The sequence below is a fragment of the Epinephelus fuscoguttatus genome, linkage group LG15, assembly GCF_011397635.1.
Source record: "Epinephelus fuscoguttatus linkage group LG15, E.fuscoguttatus.final_Chr_v1".
Classification (NCBI taxonomy): domain Eukaryota; kingdom Metazoa; phylum Chordata; class Actinopteri; order Perciformes; family Serranidae; genus Epinephelus; species Epinephelus fuscoguttatus.
Genome location: NC_064766.1, coordinates 21,738,847 through 21,763,115, shown reverse-complemented (window position 1 = coordinate 21,763,115; position 24,269 = coordinate 21,738,847). Strand labels below are relative to the sequence as shown.

The following is a 24,269-nucleotide window of genomic DNA, read 5'->3' as shown; positions in this document are numbered from 1 at the left end:
TTTGGACTAAACCACCACACCACACCACACCACACGCCTCGGGCTGCCTTCGACAGGAATCTGGTAATTGATTTATATCCTCGGTAAAAATCCATCTGAATTTACAGAATTACAAAACTACGCTACAGTGTGTTTTTAAATTGTGTCAGTGTTACGGGAGATTGATTTCTTAGACAGGCGTATATTGAATACACCTAATAATCACAGAGAGAGACTCTTTTTTTTGTTTGTTCACCAAACACACTGGTAAAATCTAAAGTTTGACTAACTAAGGCTGAATTTACACTTTTCAATTTCAGTGTAGCATAAAGTGCCGTATAAAGGTGGCACGACACTCTTGTGAGTTTTGTGGCACAGTTGATTAAAACAAAACAGAACAAAAAAAGGCAATCACTTCCAGTACTGGCAGGAGATGGTTTGGATTGTGCTTATGTATGAAGAGGAAGAAAAACAAAACAAAAAAGAAACTAGGAGTTGATATAGTTGATTGCATCACTTCTCCCATTTACTGTATAAGCGCACTGTAAACGTTTCAAGTGTGATTCCTGTAATGAACTGAGCCCCCTCTCAATGTGGTCCTCATGCATCCTGCAGTAGTGTCACACTCCTGCCAGCTTCCTGTCCCCTCCTCATCCTCCTCCTCCTCATAATCTTCCTCCTCCTCTCTTTGGCAGTAGTGGTTTCTTGGAATTGACTACAATGCAGCTGTGCAATACCATTAGTTTCTGTCCTCTGCTGATGGCTCTGCTGGACTTAGCTGATGCTGAGCTGCGCAAATCCGATGAGTTTAACATCGTCAGGAATTTCAGACTCCTCCACGCCAGATGCCTGGAAGAGAAGGAACATCATAAACTGTGCTATTTTAAATCTATGAAAATAGAAAGTGATCTTACAAAAACTAGTGGTGTAACAATTAAGCGGGATTTATAGTTGTGAAGCAGACCCTACGCACGTCGCCTACGCCGTTGTGAGCATTTTAACTTGTGCGGTGGTGTGTCTGTGACACTGCAGTTACACCTCCAAAACACTACTCGGCAGCAGGGTTTCTCTGAAGTGCTGGAAAGTTTAGTTGATTTAAAACACACCTTATATGCTGTGAGGGTCCAAAGGACAGAGGGATGTCGTATGCTGTAAAACCCTCTGAGGCAAATTGTGATTTATGATATTGGGCTTTATAAATAAAATTGAAAACTGAATTATCTGCACACAGTTTCCCCACAAATACAACATGCTTATGTTTTTAGCACAAGCCTATGGCATTTTACATTGAATAAATTAGCTTAGCAGCTAGCAGACTTTTCCTCTTCTCATATAAAACTAGGGACAACAACGAAATTTAACAAAGGTATCGTTACATAATGTGGCTCCATTACAACTCACAAGGTTCACTGACAACTGTCTTCTTACTAAACATGTTTTCCAAACAAAAATAACACGCTAACCTTATTAGCACAAGCCTATGGCATTTTACATTGTATAAATTAGCCTAGCACCAAGCAGAGATTTCCTCTGCTCATATGAAGCCAGGATAAATCCCAAAATGTATCTAGCGGACTGAAAAAACAATTGATTATATTATTCTCGTCGGCTACCTTAAGTTGAATTTATATTTGTCATATTAATAAGCAAAAAAAGAAAAAGGGGTGTCAGCTTCTTCTGTAACCTACTATGTTTAACGGACAATATGATATTGTCTCATATCAACTACATGCGCCTGAATTCAATCAAAATGAAACTGTGACAGACTTTGTGATGTCAGCAAGTATCACATTGTTGTCCAAAGAACTGATATAATATAATGTCATGATAAAAAAATGATGATTTACACCCCTAGTAATACCTGTAAAAAGTATATGTAAGAAATTAATGCATTTTTCTGTGTGTGTACTTACCAATTTAAAGGTCACATTTTTGTTATTATGAGGATCATCAACAATCTTTTGCAAATTGGCAGCAACTAGATAGAAGACAAAAGGAAGTGAGAGGTCAGGTGACGAGCTGATGTAAGAGCAATGGACTTTTCCATCGTGATCAGCGGTGAAAACAGGATAAAACTGGTTTTAGAGGTACGTGCACACTGTGACATCATAAACCAGCTGCGTTCAGATCATACCGCTCCTGCATCTTTACTACAAATCACATGTTTATTACACTCTGCCTTGTTCCCACTCATTCCAGTACAGTATTAACAGTTCACCTGCAGAGAATAAGTCATCTATCACAATGAACATCATGAACTCTGATAATACAGCACTCGATAATGAGAAACAATCGTGAAGTATGTTCACTGTGACGGATTACCTGTCTGACCAAGTTTCAACCACACTCACTCCACACTGAAAGTATCCCATCATGCAGTGCTTTATCTCCCACTTACCAATGACTAAGTCCCTGCCGTCGACCAGACCTGCTGAGACCAACTCCTGAGAAACTCCATCAGCAGAATCTAAGGACAGACGTGGAGCAGAGAGACAGAGGAGTTAGATGAAAGTCTGCAGCCTCTTAGAACACGATGAGAGCTAGCGGATGCATCCTAAGTGCTGTATCATTGCCACCTGGACTTGCTTGAGTTTCTTGCAGACGTTTCAGCCCTCAGCCAAGAAGCTATGAACTGAACTGATGAACTGAAGAAGCCTCTTCAAACGTTGCCAACGATACAGCACTTTGGATTACCATGACCTGGGTGACTGAGAGTCTTCACCGACACAGCGGAAGCATCCTACCTCTGCCGGACATGAACTCAAATCGGATGTCATTGAGTTCCTTCTTGGGATTCCTCAGTCTCAGGACGAGGCTGATGGGAACACTGGCATTGGCTGCAGCTGGATCCTGAAAGAGCACAACAACAAAGTGTTTACTGAACAACACCTCTGGTTAGAGTGCATGTAGGAGCCTAAATGCAGTTTATTGATGTTTTGGGTGCCTAGCGTCTAACTGATGTGCAATAATTTAAGTTCACGTGTAAAACAACACAATTACAGTATTTGCAGGTCTAGGTAGATACAGTCCATATTCATGGTGATGCAGTAAGTTAATAAAAATATGTGTGGATAATTAAAATGCATAAAATCTTGTGTATATTTACATGTGTAAGCTTTAAGATTAGGATTAGGGTACTATTACTGTTGCTGTGTACCTTTAATTGCCCATTTTACATTCTCACCAGTAGGGGGAGTTTTTGGTTTTGGGAGAGTTAACTGCAGTTAGACAAGTGAACAGAGGAGCCACATAATTTTTTTTTACATCTTTTACCTCTTTCTTTAGCTCTCATTTTTGAGTAATTTCAGATTTTGGAACCGGGCAATTGTTTCAGTACCAAACTTTATCGAGTGGTCCAGTGCATCTTTTTTTGGTGTGGATCATGACGAAGGGGATCGTTAGAGCGTCAAGCTAAGGCTTCACTCATTAACAACAGACAGAAAATTACAAGGAGGTAAAGATGCTAGACCACGTTGACTATACACGGTGATTTACAGTACAGGCCAAAAGTTTGGACACACCTTCTCATTCAATGCGTTTTCTTTATTTTCATGACTATTTACATTGTAGATTCTCACTGAAGGCATCAAAACTATGAATGAACACATGTGGAGTTATGTACTTAACAAAAAAAGGTGAAATAACTGAAAACATGTTTTATATTCTAGTTTCTTCAAAATAGCCACCCTTTGCTCTGATTACTGCTTTGCACACTCTTGGCATTCTCTCCATGAGCTTCAAGAGGTAGTCACCTGAAATGGTTTCCACTTCACAGGTGTGCCTTATCAGGGTTAATTAGTGGAATTTCTTGCTTTATCAATGGGGTTGGGACCATCAGTTGTGTTGTGCAGAAGTCAGGTTAATACACAGCCGACAGCCCTATTGGACAACTGTTAAAATTCATATTATGGCAAGAACCAATCAGCTAACTAAAGAAAAACGAGTGGCCATCATTACTTTAAGAAATGAAGGTCAGTCAGTCCAGAAAATTGCAAAAACTTTAAATGTGTCCCCAAGTGGAGTCGCAAAAACCATCAAGCGCTACAACGAAACTGGCACACATGAGGACCGACCCAGGAAAGGAAGACCAAGAGTCACCTCTGCTTCTGAGGATAAGTTCATCCGAGTCACCAGCCTCAGAAATCGCAAGTTAACAGCAGCTCAGATCAGAGAGCAGATGAATGCCACACAGAGTTTTAGCAGCAGACCCATCTCTAGAACAACTGTTAAGAGGAGACTGCGCAAATCAGGCCTTCATGGTCAAATAGCTGCTAGGAAACCACTGCTAAGGAGAGGCAACAAGCAGAAGAGATTTGTTTGGGCCAAGAAACACAAGGAATGGACATTAGACCAGTGGAAATCTGTGCTTTGGTCTGATGAGTCCAAATTTGAGATCTTTGGTTCCAACCGCCGTGTCTTTGTGAGACGCAGAAAAGGTGAACGGATGGATTCCACATGCCTGGTTCCCACTGTGAAGCATGGAGGAGGAGGTGTGATGGTGTGGAGGTGTTTTGCTGGTGACACTGTTGGGGATTTATTCAAAATTGAAGGCACACTGAACCAGCATGGCTACCACAGCATCCTGCAGCGACATGCCATCCCATCCGGTTTGCGTTTAGTTGGACGATCATTTATTTTTCAACAGGACAATGACCCCAAACACACCTCCAGGCTGTGTAAGGGCTATTTGACCAAGAAGGAGAGTGATGGAGTGCTGCGGCAGATGACCTGGCCTCCACAGTCACTGGACCTGAACCCAATCGAGATGGTTTGGGGTGAGCTGGACCGCAGAGTGAAGGCAAAGGGGCCAACAAGTGCTAAACACCTCTGGGAACTCCTTCAAGACTGTTGGAAAACCATTTCAGGTGACTACCTCTTGAAGCTCATGGAGAGAATGCCAAGAGTGTGCAAAGCAGTAATCAGAGCAAAGGGTGGCTATTTTGAAGAAACTAGAATATAAAACATGTTTTCAGTTATTTCACCTTTTTTTGTTAAGTACATAACTCCACATGTGTTCATTCATAGTTTTGATGCCTTCAGTGAGAATCTACAATGTAAATAGTCATGAAAATAAAGAAAACGCATTGAATGAGAAGGTGTGTCCAAACTGTTGGCCTGTACTGTATGTGCTGTCAAAGTGACCCAAGTTTGTTCATTTATATACCAATGTTAGGATGTATTCAGCTGGTCTTTGCGATCATGTGTAGTGGCCCCTGTTTTTTTGTGTTTTATGGTTCACTTATAGTATATATTCACATAATTTTTCGCTTTCCTTTGTAGTAATCTCATTTTGTGTTTTGTATTTTTTGTGTTAGAGCTGTATACTTTTTGTATTTTTGTTCTATGTTGCTGCCTGTCTCGGCCAGGTTTTCCTGGTTAAATAAAAAAAAATACAAATAAAAATGTTCCTTAATGTTTTTTTATATTTATTATTAGATTTTACAAAATAATGTAGTATAAAATAAACCCTCTCTTTCATCTTTTTGGCCTTGTCACTGTCTCAAGAGAATTTCTGTCCCTTTAAAAGCGTGTTTGTCGCATCGGTGCAGCCTTGCCTAAGTTAGCCTACCTGAATGAGTGTTCATTGTGATAATAATACTACTCTACTCTTACTGGCTTTTTGCTCCTGGGACTTTTGTTGCTCTTACAGTGGCATGGTGAGTGAGGCTGTTGTCAGCTCTGCTCTGCTGTCTGTCTCTCAGAGACAGCAAAAAGCAAGACTCTCACACTGAGCTAAAATAAAATGAGTGCTTGCAACTTCAGTATCGTAAACAAAGTGATACGGCATTTTGCAGATGTTTATGGTGTGTGGTGTTTCATCCCTGGAGTGGAGCTGAGAGTTGGAGAGTTGGCGGCTGCACACATTGCTGTGCATGACAGCTTCACAAGTTTAAACACCTGTGCGACAGCTGATGAAAAACAAATGATCAGATCGTGTTGATCGACCCTGATATCAATGTCTGTGATTGAACTGACATATCCCTATTAAGAATGTGTTTTTACCTGAGCAGTGGGTACATGTAAGGGGCTCGCTGTTTGAGCAGGAGCCTGCGGTGGAGCTTCCTCTCCTGTCTGGCCCACGTTCGCAGGGCTCTCCTGTGCAGCAGCAGGTGGCTGCAGATGTTGTGTGGAGCCATCTGCTGGTGGGAAAAGCTAAGAGACACGATTGCAAATAAATGAGCGGCTGTTTTCAGTTTGACATGAATGGAAAAACGAGGACACACAGAGGACAGGCATGCAGATCGCTCTGTCAAGGCATTACAATAAATCAAGATTTTCACGTCATGTCCACTACGAATGGACTCACCTCCATATTCTGGGACCCGTCCTTCACTCTGGGGGACTGCAGAATGGACATGACAGATTGTCAGGATTAAACACATGCAATTCTCCTCTTATCCCCCCAATACACAGACCGATGGAGTATTGTAGGATTGAAGGAATTTGACACAAGGTGACTTTAAACACAGGGCTTAACTGAAATCACAGTTAAGATAACAGACAAAATCCCACACCAACACACAAACACACGTTTGAGGATAATCTGAAGGTGATCCGAGCATCTACCTGGGCCTGGGAAAACCTAATGTTTTATCCACCTTATTTTCAAACACGGAAGTAAATAGTGATCAACTTCCGTTTTTTTGTGTGTGACTTCCGGTCAGCCGCTTTCCCCCATGCTTTTCCTTACCGGAGCTAACGGTGCAAGCTATTTTTTTTTTTTTCCAATTTTCAGTTGTTTATGTTAGTCAATCAGTTAGTTAGTTAGTCTGTGTATTTTGTATAGATAACTGTGCCCACGTTTCCGTTATAACGGAAATTTATTCCCTCTAAACGCAAATAAATCGCACGTCAATCATAAACTATGAACTAAAAAAGCACAATCTATCCCAAGTGAGACAAACTGCTTGATCCCCGTCTCCAGTGTACCAGCAGAGAACCTGCAGAACCGAATCAGCGAAAAAACACACCAGGCTAAGCCTCTCTACCTGAGCAGCTGAAGCTGCGGCTCGCACCCTCGACACACAGACGGTGCTTCTGCATGCCAGCCAAACGTGTGTGCAACTGTGAGAAATAAATATGTGAGGTGTACACTGCTTCTCTATGTTTTTTCCCTTTTCTTTCTTTCTGTCAGCAACATACACTCCTAACACAGGACGGCTTGTTTTTATTGACTGAGTGGATCATTAAGCCATAGTGATGTGCGGATCGGCTCTGATAGCACCCGAATCAGCATGTACGCATCAACCATCCAGCCGTTACAACATGATTGAGCTAGCAAAGCAGTTTTGTGTTGCTATGTGTGGTATTTATTCAGTTGTGGGAAATCACGATGTCTAGAAAGCATCAGTGGCTGCAGCTGACAGGGACAGCTAACGTTAACACTAGCAGCAAAGCTAACATCAGGATTGTCATCCATTAAAAGCCTCCCGTTGTCGGATACGACATGAAACTACTCCAATTGGCTCAATCATGTTGTAACTAAGACATCCGCTGGAGAAAATATTTTTTTCACAGGCCACTTTGTGAGTTTAGTGAGTTATTACAGACACGGCTAACAGCTAACAGCTAACGGTTAGCCCAGCTAATCTACGATAACCATGTTATTAATTACACACAGAGAAAATACTAATGTTTGTTCAATCATTGTGTTTATAGACTTTACAAACATCAGTTTAGTCTAAACAGTGATATAGTGACGTGAAAAATGTGATATATACATATATATAACTAAACTCAGCAAGGTAAACAACAAGGTGATTCCCATTTACACAGTGGTAAGAGTGCTGGACCGGAAGTGTCGCACAAAAAAACGGAAGCTGGCTGCGTTCTGTCTTGCCTCCATGTTTCCGTGAAAAATAAGGTGGATACAATTACACTGAACAAAAATTTAAATGCAAGACTTTTGTTTTTGCTCCCATTTTTCACAGGTTTAAGTTAAAGATCTCAGACTTTTTCAGCACAAAATTACTTACTCCTCTTGGATTTAGGCTGTTAGTGAGCACTTCTCCTTTTCCGAGATAATCCATCCACCTGACAGGAGTGGCATAACAAGATGCTGATTAAACGGCATCATTACTACACAGGTGTGCCTCGGAATGGTCACAATAAAAGGTCACTCTAATATCTGCAGTTTGGTCACATGACACAATGACACAGATGTCACACGTCTTGAGGCAGTGTGCTGTTGGTATGCAGACAGCAGGAATAGTGACTTTAGGTTCTTTTATCTCAGACATGTTAGGATATTACATACCTTGAAATGTTTCGGCGGAAACTTCCGCCTTCCTCAGAAGTGTCACCTGGTGGTGGTTGTGACGCGTCTTTATCAGCTGGTCTGTCAACCAGCCGACCCTAGGGAGGCGTGACGGTCACGCCACCTGCTGTCCGTCCGCCGCCTCTCCAGGATGCTGCTCCAGGTGTGGGAGAGCATGTATGCATGTATTAATACCGGCGCTGGATCAGGGAGGCCATTGAAATAAGGAAGCGTGGTCCAGGGACAATGAACAGGGACGAGGGGACATACATGTTCTCCCACACCTGGAACAGCATCTTGGAGAGGCGGCGGACGGACAGCAGGTGGCTGACTGACAGATCAGCCACCTGCTGATAAAGACCAGCTGATAAAGACCAGCTGATAAAGACGCGTCACAACCACCACCAAGTGACACTTCTGAGGAAGGCAGAAGTTTCCGCCAAAACATGTCAAGGTATGTAATATCCTAACATGTCTGAGATAAAAGAATCTAAAGTCACTATGATAAACTAAAGACATAATGAACACCACTGAACTAGACAGCAGGAATGTCCAGCAGAGCTGCTGCCTGTGAACTGAATGTTCATTTCACTACAATAAGACATCTCCAATGTTGTTTCAGTGAATCTGGTTTCCTACAGCTTCAGGTATGTATGATATAAGACTTTTTAAGACTTTTCTAATGCCACTCATAATGAAATTCAAGGTCAATTTTACAATAACTTAAGTCTGAAGAAAAAAAACCTTAACCAGCATCAATTACATTGGGTTAGGAATAATTTTACACAAACATTTCTTGTAACTTAAAACATGGCTTTTGGTCAAGTTAAAAGTCGGATGATCTACTTCTAATGCTGGAGAAAAATGAACACTTTCTAGAGTGGAACACATAAACACAAAGAACATATCATTATTAAAGTATCTGTTTGATTTTCCTTGAAAAAAAGCTTGGGTATTTGTCATTTGATTGGATGTGATAAATAAATACCACCAAAATACCACATTAAGACGCCAAGACCTTGAGGAACGCCATAGAAAAATCCATGATGTGATTCAGTATCACACACTTTAGACATTTAGAAACTTCTGTAAGAACTGCATTTTTTGGCAATCTGTAAACTACTGAGAAACACCCCTATAGTCATTGTACCTATGAAAGCCACACATCCTTTGAATCCCTGAGGTCTGCAGTTTGTTGCTGTGAAGTTTCATGGGGCTGCGATTATCCTAGAGGTCATTACAGGTAATTTTATACAGAGAGGTCCATTTAAAAATGGTCTCACTACAGTGAAATGGCTACTATGGGGGCTAACACACATGAATAAAATTGGGCTCAATGGATCCACAAGAGTCTTGGCTTTCCAGTCAGACACAGATTATGCAACTCCAAGTCTGTTCATGGACACCAGTAATCAGAATCAAGATTCAAAGACAAAAGGTGTTTTTTTTTCTCACAAAACTGCACAAGACTACCACTAAGTGGTCATGTCTGTACAGGAAAGACTCATGGGTACCCACAGAGCCCATTTCCATCCAGGTATCTTGAGGTGAGAGGTCAGAGGGACCTCTAGAAAATGGCCATGCTGTTTCTCCCTTGCCTGATTTTTGCCTCACTTTGGAGCGTTATTTAGCCCCCTTTCTGAAAAGCTGCCATGACATGGTTGGTACCACTGGATTCCTTTGGTCTTCTAGTCTCTATATCTATATCTTTATCATCATGCTTGAAGAAAACCCCACTATAGCTTCTTAATGAAAGCAATGATGGCAGGGATCACCAGCGGCCCAGCAGGTGTCATAGGGTTGACAAATCTGTGACTACAATTTGAGAGAAATAAGACGTTTGAGTGCGTAAAAAGTCTTAGATATTTAACTTGAGTCTGTGAAAAATGGGAGCAACAACAAAAGGGTTTCAATTTTGTTTAGTGTTTGTCTTTTGTTCTGAGAAGACAAAACGTCACCAAATCAGCATTAGGTATCTGGCAACAAATTTATCTTTGATGATTTACCTGAGTAACCTACATTTGAACTAAGCTGACATTAAGGCCGGACAAAAGCATCTTAACAAAAACACACAACAGCTTGTTTAAGAAATGTCCAGAGTAACAGTCCAACAGCACCATCTGCTGGCTGCAGAGAGGAAACACAGTATAGTGGCCTTCTAAAGTACACTGACAAGACTGACAGGCATGCAGAGTCTCACCCGCAGAGCTAAGACTGCAGCTTTGCCCTCCTCACTCTCCTCGTCCAGCTCATCGTCGCTCCACTCCCAACCGCCGTCCTCTGTCTTGTGGAGACGACCGCTCGAGCCGGGCACACGACGTACCTGCACAGTGCATGAAACGCTCATCACCTCTTTCTAGTTGATACTTGGCAGCATGAATTAGGCAGAAAGTTTGACACACCCTAGACAAGACGGCACACCAGTGCAGAGCAACACAATTCTACAGACATTAAATCTTCTAATAGTGTGCACCAACAGTGTATCAGTAATGACTATCAAACCTTTTTGGATCGCTCCGTTATTGTTGGACCCTTTTGTAGAAGCCTCTCCTGCAAATACTCGTTGTTCTGTAACAGAAAGAGAAACATTTCTTACTAAAAAATTCTCTCTGAAACACAGAAAATATCAATGTGGTTTTTATTTATTTCAATGAAAGTGTTCAAAGGCTCACTTTGGCTTTTGTGAAGAATTTATGCTTCAGCAACTCAGCAGCAGTTGGCCTTAATAGGAAAGGGACAAATAGATCTGTTTTATATTCATGACACAACTTAGAGTCTGATGGAAATAAAAATAAGAACAACTTAAATCTGGCATGAGGCAACAAAAAGGTTTGGGGACCAACTGACCTTTTTTCTGGATCTTTCTGTAAACACAGAGAGAGCATCTTCCTGAAGGACTTTCCGTACTTCTTCACCATCTCCTTGTCCGTGATGCCCGTCTCCAGACAGGGAGGGTCGTTCTGCAAAGTCAGCATCAGCACCTGCAGACACACAGAGATAAGCTTCAGTCAGAGAAAATCAACTCTGTGCAGACCAGCTGGACAGAAACAGATGCAACTACAGAACGTAAAATTGTCTTAACTCGTTTTGTTAGAGATGTTTATACAGTCTTTTTCTGATGAAATAAACAAAATTATTTCATCCACTGATCCATTGATCTGGGTTGATGGATTGATTCCAGGGTTCCTACACATTTGGAATTTTTTCCATACCCTTATTTCCAGACTTCTCTGCGTTTTTTTGTCGTCAGAGAATATGCGACATCTGAGTAAATATATCAGTGTATCACATTTCACATCATATTTAATTATTCTTAATAGGCGATTGTAACTCAGGTAAGTTCAATGTCTGGGCTGAGGCAAAAAGGTTGGGACTCTGGGTGCAAGCGATGCAGTAACGAGACATCAGTGTTTTTTTTCCTTTCATGTGGAAGAATCGCACTCTCCCCCATGTTGGCGATGTCAAACGATTTCACATAAAGCTTGCATCTAGCTCTGTGTGTGAATTGGGAATCCTTGGCCAACCAGTATTTATATACGATATTGTCAAGCCATCCATCCAAAAACTTGCATCTACCCATTGTGAACCACGTGAAACTCGTCTTCTTGTCAAAGGTGCAGTGTTGGAGTGAAACTTGATACCTCGGGGGCTGGAGAAGGGTCATGGGGCAGCGGACTGGACATACCACTTGTCAATCAGGTAGAAGGGGCGGAATGTTTTCTGAGACGTTTGCTCTCACACAAACTGTGCTTGGCCCGGCATAAAACACGATCCGGATTGATTAAATTATTTTTGGAAATACCTAATTTTCTATTTTAGAAAACAGTATTTTAGAACAGTGATAATAGTCTGGAAACTATTTTAACATATTTTTCCATACTTTATTTTTCATTTTCCACACTTTTTAATACCTGGAAATTGATCAAATTTATTTCCATTTATTCCATACTTTCCACACTTGCATAGGAACCCTGTGATTCAATGAACAACGATTAAACATTACTGATGCAAGGTCTTCAAGAAATGTCCTTATTTTGAAATTCCCATGGCATGTCTGTGTCACCATCAAACTGTGCAGAGGCAGGCAGATGGTATGGTAAGCATAAGAGAAAAAGACAATGAGGATACTTAAGCTCAATTTCCACTGAGCAGTAAGGTACAGCTCAGTTCAGTACACTTTTTTATGTTTCCACTGTAAAAAGTTGTTGATGGAACCGTTCCGTACTGTCCCCATTTTTGGTTCCCCTTTTGTTGGGTCAATAGCAGATGGTCACTCTGCTGAGGACTGAGTTGTGGCTGGTTTTGGGGTTTTTGTAACCACCATGGAGAGTTTTATTAGTAAACTGCAACTACAAAATTTAGCATGTTTAAACTTGTAATGGAAATGCAAATCAACACGTCATGGTTTGACATGGTGTGGCCAAAAGTGCCACTGGAAAAGCCCTACTAGATTCCTCACTGACGTGCAGTAAGAGCACACAGTTACCTTCATCGGTGGGTATTTGTGATATGGTGCAGCCCCAGTGGCCAGTTCAATGGCTGTTATCCCGAAACTCCAGATGTCGGCTTTGAAGTCATATCCGCGGACCTGTGGAGTAAAAACAGACCCAAGTGAACACCAGGCTTGCTTTTATCAGAGTCACGAGGCATTACAGAGAGAAAACAGACGGAGAGAAAGATCCACAAAACAGGCTTCCTACCTGCTCCATGACCTCTGGCGCCATCCAGCATGGCGTCCCCACAAACGTCTTCCGAACCTTGTTCCTAGTCATGTCTCCTCCTGCTGCTAGAAAGGCACTCACACCAAAGTCTGGGGAGTGTGTGGGATGTGGAATACATGACAGAGAGAAGGGAAGCTATTTAAATGGCTTAAATATTTAGACAAACTAATCTCTAATACTAACTAAACTAATCGCAAAAAGACCTGTAATTTTAAGATTATAGGAACAAACCATGTGGACTTTATTGTTAGACAGATAATGCATCAGACTTTTAAACACACAAATCTAAACAGAAACAGTCCACAGAGGGACACGAAACTGTAACTAAGCAGAAATGCTGGGGAAAAAAAGCTGAGGAAGCTGAAACACCGTACCAGCAATTTGCACCGAGCCGTCGTCCCCGAGGAGAATATTTCCAGCTTTCAGATCCCTGTGCATGAAGAGGAGGAGGATTAAAACACGATACAAGGTCACAAGTCAGTGAGTGCACCAACAGAGGAGTGGTAGTTAGGTGGTGCACACTGACTCTGTTTACTCTGGTGCCCAAACAAGTTAAAGCTGCACCTTTGATCTGCCTCATTTTAATCCACCTGATTTCTGTTTGCCTACACTGAGTGCAAACTATGCACAAAGAACTGGAGTGGATTAACTTGGCCCAGCACACCTCCCTCCCCCTCTCCCTCTACCATCTCCTGATTAGGTGTAAGTGAGTTAGCCTCGGTGTCTGAGCTCCATCAGCAGCTGCTCTCTGTCTACTGAAACACTGTCTGCTCACACTCTCCAGATACATTAAATATTTGATGTGGAAATAGACACGTTTTTTTTGCTTTGACTCATCATCATGAAGTAAATGTTGATCGCACAAACTAATGGCTGCAGAATAATAAAACCATCTGCATTATGATTGGTTCCATATAAGAAGGGTCCAAAATTAAAACCCACCAAGCACTAAATGTGGGTAGATTTCCGTCATGCATTAACGTCTATCAGGGCAACATTGTGTCAACAGCTACAAAAAAATAGATTTGCAGTTATGTTCCAGTACGTGGAAGTTTATCCACCGAAGACTAATGTGACAATTGGTTTTGTCACACACAGCAAAATTCTATGACTTTGCTAAAACTTCCAAGGATTTTACTAATTCTGAGTTTTCCAGGCCTGAAAAATGAGAATGTGGAATTCCATAACTTCTCCAGGTTTTCCAAGACCATGGGAACCCTGATAATGTCTAAACTAGGGATGCATGATATTGGATTTTTTGCCGATATCCAAAATGGCGATATGTAACAACTAATTTGACCGATAACCAATACCAATATCAATATATCCACTTTTCTCCCTACCTACTCTTAGTGATAATCAAGTCTCTTCTGTAGTGGAATCATATTATGCATGCATACTCTTATCGTGACGGCCCACCAGCAGATGGAGACATGAAATACAATACTTTTCAATACATGTAATATTCATTCATTATGCAAAATAAGAAAAAGCATGTTGGCCGATTCATTTTAAAGCCAATATCCACCGATACACATAACGTGCCGATATTATTTTGTATCCCTGGAATAAACTTGCTCTGTATATTCATTATTAAAAAATACAAATGTAATTAAATTTGAAGAATTACAAATGCCTTATCATTAAAAAATGAAGATTAAAATTAGAGTTGTACCGATGCCAATACCAGTATCGGAAATGCCTCCGATGCTACCTAAAATGCGGTATCGGATATCGGTGAGTACAGCCTATGACCAATCCGATACAACGTAATGCCTCATGTCAATACGCATACGCACGCTACAGGCAAACGAAACGGAGCGGAGTTTAAAAAGCATTCTACTGTAGCCTTTAAAATGTCTTTTTTACCAAATTGTGTGGTTGCACTTTAACCTGTGTCTTGATCTGTGTCAACACTGGGTAATAATAATAAAAAAAAGTTTTACGGCATTAATTCTACTATTATGTATTCATTTCTTAATATTTTACATAGAGTTTTAGGAGTTGAGACATACAACAATTCATATCCCATCCATTTTTATTTTATGCGCTGGTATCGGATCGGTACTCTGTATCGGCAGATACCTAAGGTTCAGGGATCGGAATCGGTATCGGGAAGGAAAAAGTGGTATCGGTACATCTCTAATTAAAATAACAAGTAATAAAAGATTAAGACAGAATCTTTGCAACCCTGCACATAAAAATGACAGACGATGAGAAAGTCTAATATTATTATCTATTATTTTATTACCTTCATAAGTACAGGCGCAACTCATAACTCTTGACTTCAGTATCAATTGAAGTTATTTGCAGTAACTTTCCCCCATAGTGGAAATGGCAGATGGTGAAACAAGTGAAGTAACTGTGGAAACTTGATTGGGCAAAAGCAAAAGAGCCCTGTTGCTGACTATGATACCACTTGAAACTTAAGGGGGGGTAAAGATGAGAGGTTGTCTGTTTTCACTTTAATTAGATGAGTATTCTCTTCAACTTATCCAATGGGATAAATCACAATAGTGTAGCAGTACATCCAAAACATAACATCTTAAATGGCTAATTTTTAACGATGTCTTCTTTAGTCTCTTTGTAAGAGACATGAGCCTGTTAATTTGAAACAATCACACTTGTCATATACACACTGAGGGGATACAGAGGCCTTTCTTCTCGGCCGTGGTTCACAGTGTTCCTTAGAGGAACTTTTATGTAAAACAAACCTCGTCAATTATGCATTTTCACTGTATCAAATATTGAAGGAGTGCGGTCTCGTTCAAACCACACGCTCGTATGCGCAGATGAAAGGTTTAGAGCCACAGTGAGCTGAGACAGGAGCAGTGTATGATGGGTCGTACCAGCTACCAGGAACACAGTGTACAGCAACAAGAAGGCATCAGTATGACACATTATCAGAAACTCACCGATGAATCTGCCCATTTTTGTGAAGGTACTCCAGCCCCTCTAAGACTTCTTTCAGGATGGTGGCGATGCTAGCCTCATCCAACACGCCCGTCTTGTGCTCGCCACGGGAGATGATATGTTTGATGATGTCCAGCACTGAGCCTGAGAGAGAGGCAGAGGCTCGTCACAAGGCATGCTGACAGAACATGGCAAGAATCTCAAGGTTAGAAAAACTAGAATTTAAACTCGGCTCCTCCTACCTCAATCAAGTGGCGCAGTAAAAAAGGCTGAGCAGCATTTAAATGTTAAGAATTTGAATGTCAAAGTTATGAATGAAGCTTTGGATTATTTGGTACAGCCCTTGCAGAAATACAGGCAGAGGGCAAGACTGACTGTTGCTACTGGCACAGAGAAACAACGAGAAGTAACAAAGAACTTAACAGGATGAATTCAGGATTTAGAGATTTTTATCTGATGTTATGTAAGTTATCAACCACTGTCGCTTCAGTAAAACTATCCCAGTGATTCGTCAAGTTGACTTCATATGGCCTGTTATCTCGGGGAGTAAGAGAAACAGACCATCAAACTAAAACCCAGAATTGCCAAGAATAAAGTCAAAGATGGCAACAACCTATCACTGGGCCAGGAAAGCTTGTTTACTAGATTACATGAATGCTGCTGACACACTGAACGTGATCTGATTCGACTGACACAATTCTGAGTCAGGTACAGCCCAAACTTAATCCAAACATTGAGTCAAAATTAACTGAAATTAACTGAGGAAAGCATGTAAGGACAAGGAAAGTCAAGTCAAAGACAAGGTGAAGATAAGAGTTCGTCAAGTCAAGTCAGACGCAGAGTTTGTGCAAACATGAGGGCACTTACCACCACTGAGCAGCTTCATGACCAGCCACAGTTCATCCTTCACTACAAAGGAGGTATAATAAGACACGATGTTCGGGTGGTGGCACTGACTCATAGCCTGGATCTCTTTCTGCACGGAGAAGGAAATATGGGATACAAGGTCACAGAGGTGGTGCGGTACAAAGCAAATCACTGACTAACCCTAACCGCCTTACAGTGACAAACTCAGTCATACTGAATCTCACAGATAACACGACCTGTTTTAAATATTAAAATATTCAGGGTTCCCACACATTTTTGTAGACAAAATTCCCAAACTTTTCCATGACTTCTCAAGGACTCATGATATAATTTCCAAGACCACTCACATTGTTGCACACTCATCTCACCCATATCTGGCAAATCTGGGATAAAAGAATGTTAAATTACACTGTATTAACGATTTTCTCTTCATCAAACATATCAAACTATTCAAACAGAATTCCAGCTAACTGGCGTCCATGGAGGGAGAAACATTATGTTGTCATACTTGGACTCATATTTAGTAGGGCTGCCTCCAACTAAGAATTTTCCTAGTCGACCAATAGTCGTTATTTAAGGCCATTAGTCGACTAGTCGCCCACATGTTTACGACTTTAATTTAATTATTAAATTACATATTTTGGGCGGGCAACACAATGGTTTGAGTTGAAGGTGTGAGAAAGAATAGTATCAGTAACATTGTTAACACGGTGCTACATTACAGAGAAATACAAAACCGTCCTAATGAACCTTCATTAATATAGGCCTATATTTTATCTACAAGTGCACGTCACACACTGAGCGAGCCGCCTGTTAATGACGCTGTCAGCAAAGCAGTAATGATTGTGCTAAGTGGCTAATGGGCATGTAGCTACTTCCATGTTTCAGATGATACGTCGTGTTTGTAGTCGACCAATGAAGATGAGTTTACATATCACCTTGGGTTCATCCTTCACCTTCTCAAAATGATCACACACTTTGGATTTCCTGCCCGACACGTTATTAACTAGCCTGTGGAATAACCACAGGTACCAGCCCTGGAAATTAACCTGACTCCTGTCTGACTGCTGAGCGTGGCCACTTCCTGAGTCTGTCCTTTCAAATTAAATTCCCACATGGTCCAGTCATATAGGTTTTGATTTATTGTGACAAGGCGCAGCTCCTAATAGACTAATGAAATCTTACCGACTAATGACCTTTCTGGTCGACTAATGGTCGACTTTTAGGGGCAGCCCTATATTTTAGCTACGTTACATCAACAGGTACAAAAAATGAATTTTGTCGTTATGTTACATTACATGGAAAAAATTCATTAGTAATGAAATTTTTCCATGTAATGTAACATAACGTGTGTTATGTTATATTATGTTATGTTATGTATAATTTACACACAACAAAATTCAATGACTTTTCCCAAGACTGGAAAATGAGAAACCCTGAAAAAGGCAGGGCTGAGTACACTGTGATATGTGTATTAATCCCTAGTAATACTGCTATCGCAATATTCAACAACATTATATCACATCACATATTTCCTACATATTGTGCAACCCGAATTGTAGTATAAAATCAGTTACACCCCGGTCAGTCTTTATCCCTCTCACCCCTACAGTGTTAGCCAAAGTCTGATTTCTCAGCTGATCAAATGGGTGAATCACAAAAATTCTAACATAAAAACCACTGACTGATTTTCCTTATAAGCAGTTTCACAGGTGATGAAAGTGCAAGAAGGCAAAGTCCTGCATGTTCTTTCTGCAAAATGTAATCTTTCTGTTGCACATTCATCTATATTCCATTACTAGGCTTTCTGAAGCTGATAAAATCATCCTTTGTAAATAATAACATGATTATTATGACATATCATAACTTCTTTTTAGATTTTTTTCACTGCTAAATGGAGAACCCATTGTTTACTGCAGTTTGACTGGCAGACTGGCAGATTCCACCAGATAACTTGGTGGTAATAAGCTTTGTAACAGAGCAATGAGTGTTGTGCTGCATTTGAACATCAACATTCAACAGTAAAATAATGTAGAGAAGACATATTTCACTGTTTCACTGTTGCTCAGGAACATATTATTCATCCACATTTATGGTGTGTCTTAATGTATTTTACCCAGCGTTAGTACTCTGTGGTTGTTGTGGTATCAAACTTCTGATCTGTCCTTGACTGATCTGACCCCTCCAGCCCACGCCACTCCCCACACTCTGACGTTAACAACATCTGGACTGCAGATACTGGCCCGCATGGTGCTACAGTTTCTCACCAGCAGCTCATCCATGCTAGTTTGACACTTTTCCAGGTTGATGCGTTTGATGGCCACCTTCTCCTTTCTTGGCTTGCAGTATGCTGCCTGGACAACTGCAGTGGCTCCGCTCCCTGAGGAACAACCGAGACAGCGGTCAGACTATCACAGCTCAACCAAATCATTTGTGTGTCAAGTGAGAAGGTGACACATTTGAGTAGAATCTAGATAAGGGACTAAGGTCATTTACAGCATTATACATTACTGTAATATGTAGCATGAATTGGTCCAACTCTGTAGTAGTCCTGGGACTAAACTGTCATTTCACTGCTGTGTGTTCTTATTCTTACACTTATATTGTCTATCCCTGTGTGTATCTGTGTTTTGTATGCATTGTCATCTTGGCTGAACACACTTTGTTCTCCCAGTAATCTACAGGTTTCTCCAAATGTTGCGTAGCATAGAGAGTTATGTATATAAGTGTATAAATTCATGGGTACAGGCATGGGTAAAAATGAACTACACACAGTCGGGCAGCTGGTGAAAACAAAAATAGATGTTTTATTTTTCAGAATAAAACAAATTTAAAAAATGTGCAGTATGTGTGTAACATTTTGACATCTAAATCATTATTATCAAGCCGCAATTCCTTTTATTTGAACATTCAACAACACAAGTTGAATCTCTGACTCCGTCGTCACATTCGTCACTGACGCAGGCGACTCCGGCCATGAAACTTTGCAGTCCGTGGATGAGGTGGCAGCCTACATCGAGTTCAAGTAATCCAAAGAGGATCCTTTGCGGATTTTATGGTGGTGGGAGGAGTGTTCTAAAATGTTTCCTAACCTGGCAGTGACTGTGTGGAAAGTTTTCACCATCCTGGCATAGAACACAGCCAGTGAAAGAGACTTTTCCACCTCTGGATTTGTAATTCAAGAACGGGTACGGGTCGGGTCATGGGACTTCTATTAATGGGTGCAGATTGAATTGAATTTCTTGAGAAGACGCTGTTGCCATCCGCCAGGCCCAGTCAGTCACCAGACTTAGACATGATAGAACATGTGTGGAAGAAGCTGAAGATCAAGATTCACCAGCAGGCCCTCAGAATCTTTTGGATTTAAAGACTGTGCAGAGTAACGGACCAAAACTCCATCTGAACATTGTGAGAGATTAATTTCTTTAAACAGGAAGCATCTTAAGAGCAGGCATTGCAAACTAAAGCTTCTCCACCAAGTGTTAAATACATTACAGCTGGCGTGTTCAATGCTTTTTCCTGTTTTATTCCACTTTATTTCATGTCCCTTTTTTGTGGATTGAAATGTTATGTCTTTATCTTACCGTGCTATATCAATGCCTGGTGAACACTTCAAGTGAATAGCTGCATTGGAAATATGTTTAATGAAAATAATGTTGACGTACTGAATACTTATTTCCCCCGCTGTTTATTGTTTTCTTGTGAAATATAATTGGGAAATGAATTCCACTCTTGCACTGCCTTGTGTATTACTTTACGTTAAACTGATGTGGTTTAAGATTTTGGGTAAAGTAAAACAACCTCCAGCAGCGTGTTGTTAAAAAGTTGTGTGTATCTGCAGTTTTTATGTAAAAATAAATGTCTTTGCTGTTATGACATGTCCCAATGAAAACTATCAGTGCGTACAGCAATCTGTTTTTCACTCCAAATCAAACCATGCATTTTAGTGACATTTGTTTTCAATCAAAAATGAAGAGCTACACATGCTGCTTCTTTCTGGACCAGTTAGTATTTTCTTATATTGCCTAATACGGTACTGGACCAAACTGCTGAACAATAATACAGGCGAGACAAAACCCAAGCTTGAATTAATGTTTGATAGATTATTGTGTCAGATATTTTGCACGTCTCCTTATTACAGACAAAATTTCCCCATTTTAGACACCATATTTTGCGTGTGTTTGTCCCATGATAATGGATTTTCTATGACAACTCCCATGAGTTTGTCTTCTTCTACCTGCTTTATTAAGGGACTGTTCATTACTTATAAGGGAGATGGGGGCGTGCAAAAAACGGGGAGGGATGTCACATAATTTTTAAGCACTACAGAGGGACTTGTGTTTTTTATTCTAGCTTAGGGGAGGGGCATTCAAAGTTAAATGGTTGTCTTTTTCATTTATTTTACCGCAGATTTTTAAAGAAGACTTACAGCGTGTTTTCTTTAAAAATCGCCATAATTAAACCATTTATCATAGCCACAAACTGTAAATGTAGAAATTACTGTTTGGTTTTCAAATTTTTCAACAGTTCTTGGACCCATGTGCAATGAACGCTTCCGTCAATATTTCATCAAAATAGACTTTAAGCTTTTAACGTTCAAACACTGAAGTAAGTTTTAAAAATCTATTAACGTATTTATGGTGGAGGGAGGGTCATGCATTCTCCACCAGTCACTCAGGGAGGCTTGAGGAAAAATTAAGGCTGCACAATTAATCAATATTAAGCATGATCACGATTTTGGGTTCCCACAACTAAATGGACACAATCGACTGCGACACTGACGTCTAAAATGCGTGCTGCGCTCATAGAAAACTGAGTGATTCCTTAACAGCCAGCCTCCAGTCTTGAAGAGCTGTCATGCCACTGTCCGTGCATCCTGCAGCAGCAGCCAGTCATAGACTTTCCTTAATGTTGCAACTGCAGACCGGCAAAACAAAAGTCATCCTTTATCATTTGTGTTTGGAAGTATTTCGAAATTAGGAAAGAACAACTCACATGCAAAGAATGCATGAGACTTGTGTCTGCACTGCAAAACAACACCACTAACTTGTCAAACCATGTGAAAAAACACCACAGTCTGCAGTATGATGAATACATGAAGGGCGAGAGGAATAACATCGCCAATGATCCAATACCGTAACCATTAATTCCCATCCTTGTCCAGCATCAACTCAGACATCCACGGCAGAGACGCTGCAATGCATCACGGTTCCATGACCAAAGTAAAAATAAAAAGTTAAATGTTCATCTGAGATGCACTGAATTCAGGTGAAGAAGAGCTTTATTTTAAGTCCTATTTTGATGCAAAAATTAGTACATTAGCAGGAATGTAGTACAACATTTAAGTGAAAGCAGTGCTCTGTTTATTTAATTGTGTAAGTGCAATGAAAACATGAAAATATCCTGTCCCTAAGAACAATGAATAATTGTGGGAAATAATTGTGATCTCAATATCGATCAAAATAAACGTGATTATCATTTTGGCCATAATTGTGCAGCCCTAGGAAAAATATTTGTAAAAATAATAACAATAATTTAATTTTTTTAAAAAGGCCAGCCACCTCCCTCCTGTGATAAGTAGATGTTAGTTATACTAGGATGAAGCTTTGGTTTTGAACCTAGTTTGCTCCAATGACAAGACTGGTTGCTTTAAACACATTAAAAAGAAGTTTATTACTGCTGAACCAATCTAAAACCAACTACAGTCATCAGTCACGTTACCTGGACTAGAGTAAAGTATGAATGGCTCACTATAATCCGTGTCATATCTTCTGCAAAGAGCACCACCCTCTCCAACAACTGACGAACCTTCACGCACTGAAAGCTAACTTGCGCTAGCTAGCCGTTTAGCTTCTTGCCGACTTGCTAGGCAGCCACCTCACTTTAGCTCGCCAACTAGCCGAAACCTAATTAATTAATTTGGCCTAGCTAGAGGGAAACTCTGCAGAGCTGTTGGCCTTCCTGTCATGTAGCTACGGGTTATATCTGGCCCTGTGTTAGCTACAGACATGCAATGCTAGTTAGCTAGCTAGCTTTTGGAGCGGACAACGCTGTACAGACAGGGGAGGCTAGGACGCTAACATTAGCATGCTAAGCTACTCACCTATCACCTCATTGAGTTCGTAGTCATCCCTGTCGATGGACCAGGATTGAGAGGACTGGTCGTCTGCCATGGTGTCGAAGTTTGAACGGTGTAAACAGTGTTTCTAAATGGTAACAGAGACGCTGTCTGGAATAATAGCTTCGTGATTACTCCATTCGGCTCCGATGATGCTTGCTGCTGCTGCTGTTCCGCTGACAACTCCTACCGCTTCTGTCAACACAACTTCACGCACGACTGACGCATCGATTTACGTACGGACGCGGCGGGAAGAACAGAGACGGCGCCATCTTGAGTGTGGCAGAGTCTGCCTGTGACAGCCGAAAACTCCGAAACAAAAGACACACGGAGGTGAACTAAAGTAATAAGTTACTGAGCTATAGTTTATGGACCATGACATGGGGGTTATCTTAAATATTTTAGTCTTCAAACAACAGCTATCATCTGCACCGGTAAAAGTGTGCACAGTACATCCTTTAGAGGGCGCTAACGCCTCTAATAAGTGAGTACCTTTTATACTTTATTTTTGTTTTTTATTTCCTTTGGTCGTGTACAGTAAAATCTCAAAAGCATAGGAAATACCACAAGAGGAGGCGAGAGAGTATTCTTATAATTTACTTAAATAAAAGTAGCAACACCAGGTCTATAGAAGTTACAACATTACAAGTTAAAGTCTTGCATTCATATTACTAAAGGAACCACAGCAGGGTGGAGGAAGGAAACACTGGGGGCTCAGCCCAAACACAGGGGTGTCTGAGGGTAAGGCAGACCCCCAGGAAGTGCGCCAAGGTTTAAAGCCAATTTTCAGGGGCCAGGCAGTGGAATTACAACTCCCAAGTCCATCACGTGATTTTCAATTTCACTTTTTGTGTAAACCTAGACGAACATTTCCCCTGTTCATTATACTGTGCATGAATGTACTGTATGTACCTCAGGAAACCCTCTGGTGCTGGTAGATAGAAACCTCCCAGCAGGGTTTTTTTTTTCTTGCACCAGCAGTGTTGGGCAGTGATGCATTACAAGCAACGCTCTAAATTGCCCATAGGTGTGAATGTGAGTGTGAATGGTTGTTTGTCTCTATGTGTCAGCCCTGTGATAACCTGTTCAGGGTGTACCCCACCTCTCGCCCAATGTCAGCTGGGATAGGCTCCAGCCCCCCTGCGACCCCTAACAGGAAAAGCGGTTACAGAAAATTAATGAATTAATTAATTTATCATTGATGTGAAGAGGTGCCACATGCAGATTTACACAGGTTACTTCCCCAAGCAAAAGACACAAGGGAGGAGGGAAAAGTAAACTATGTCTCGATGTGTGTTGACTCAGTAGAGATGACACTGAACGAGAAAAGAGGATCTACATAAGAATAAATATTTGAAAGCAACACAAAATGCCTGAGAGTCTTACTGCATTATTTTAGCCTATTTTGATAGTT

The 24,269-nt window shown here is 40.9% G+C and overlaps 1 protein-coding gene across 1 annotated transcript; it reads right to left on the bottom strand.

Moving 5' to 3' along the window:
- Nucleotides 1-483: 483 nt before the first annotated feature.
- LOC125901721 (serine/threonine-protein kinase OSR1-like) lies at nt 484-23,043 on the bottom strand. Its single transcript, XM_049597587.1, has 17 exons — nt 22,841-23,043; nt 19,005-19,117; nt 16,738-16,846; nt 15,873-16,014; nt 13,332-13,387; nt 12,937-13,046; nt 12,723-12,824; nt 11,084-11,217; nt 10,909-10,957; nt 10,739-10,804; nt 10,437-10,559; nt 6,287-6,322; nt 5,983-6,132; nt 2,724-2,829; nt 2,378-2,446; nt 1,893-1,957; nt 484-828 (listed from the first exon to the last, which is right to left on the bottom strand). Exons 1-17 carry the CDS (start codon nt 22,908-22,910, stop codon nt 754-756), a joined length of 1,575 nt encoding a protein of 524 aa, XP_049453544.1. The 5' UTR covers nt 22,911-23,043; the 3' UTR covers nt 484-753.
- Nucleotides 23,044-24,269: the final 1,226 nt, after the last annotated feature.

Excerpts from the sequence above, each read along its gene's own strand:
- LOC125901721 (XM_049597587.1), bottom strand. The coding sequence starts at position 22,910 with ATGGCAGACGACCAGTCCTCTCAATCCTGGTCCATCGACAGGGATGAC. Across the intron at positions 13,388-15,872 it reads AAAAATGGGCAGATTCATCG|GGATCTGAAAGCTGGAAATA; the intron begins GTGAGTTTCTGA and ends CTTCATGCACAG. Across the intron at positions 2,830-5,982 it reads TACATGTACCCACTGCTCAG|GATCCAGCTGCAGCCAATGC; the intron begins GTAAAAACACAT and ends GTGCTCTTTCAG.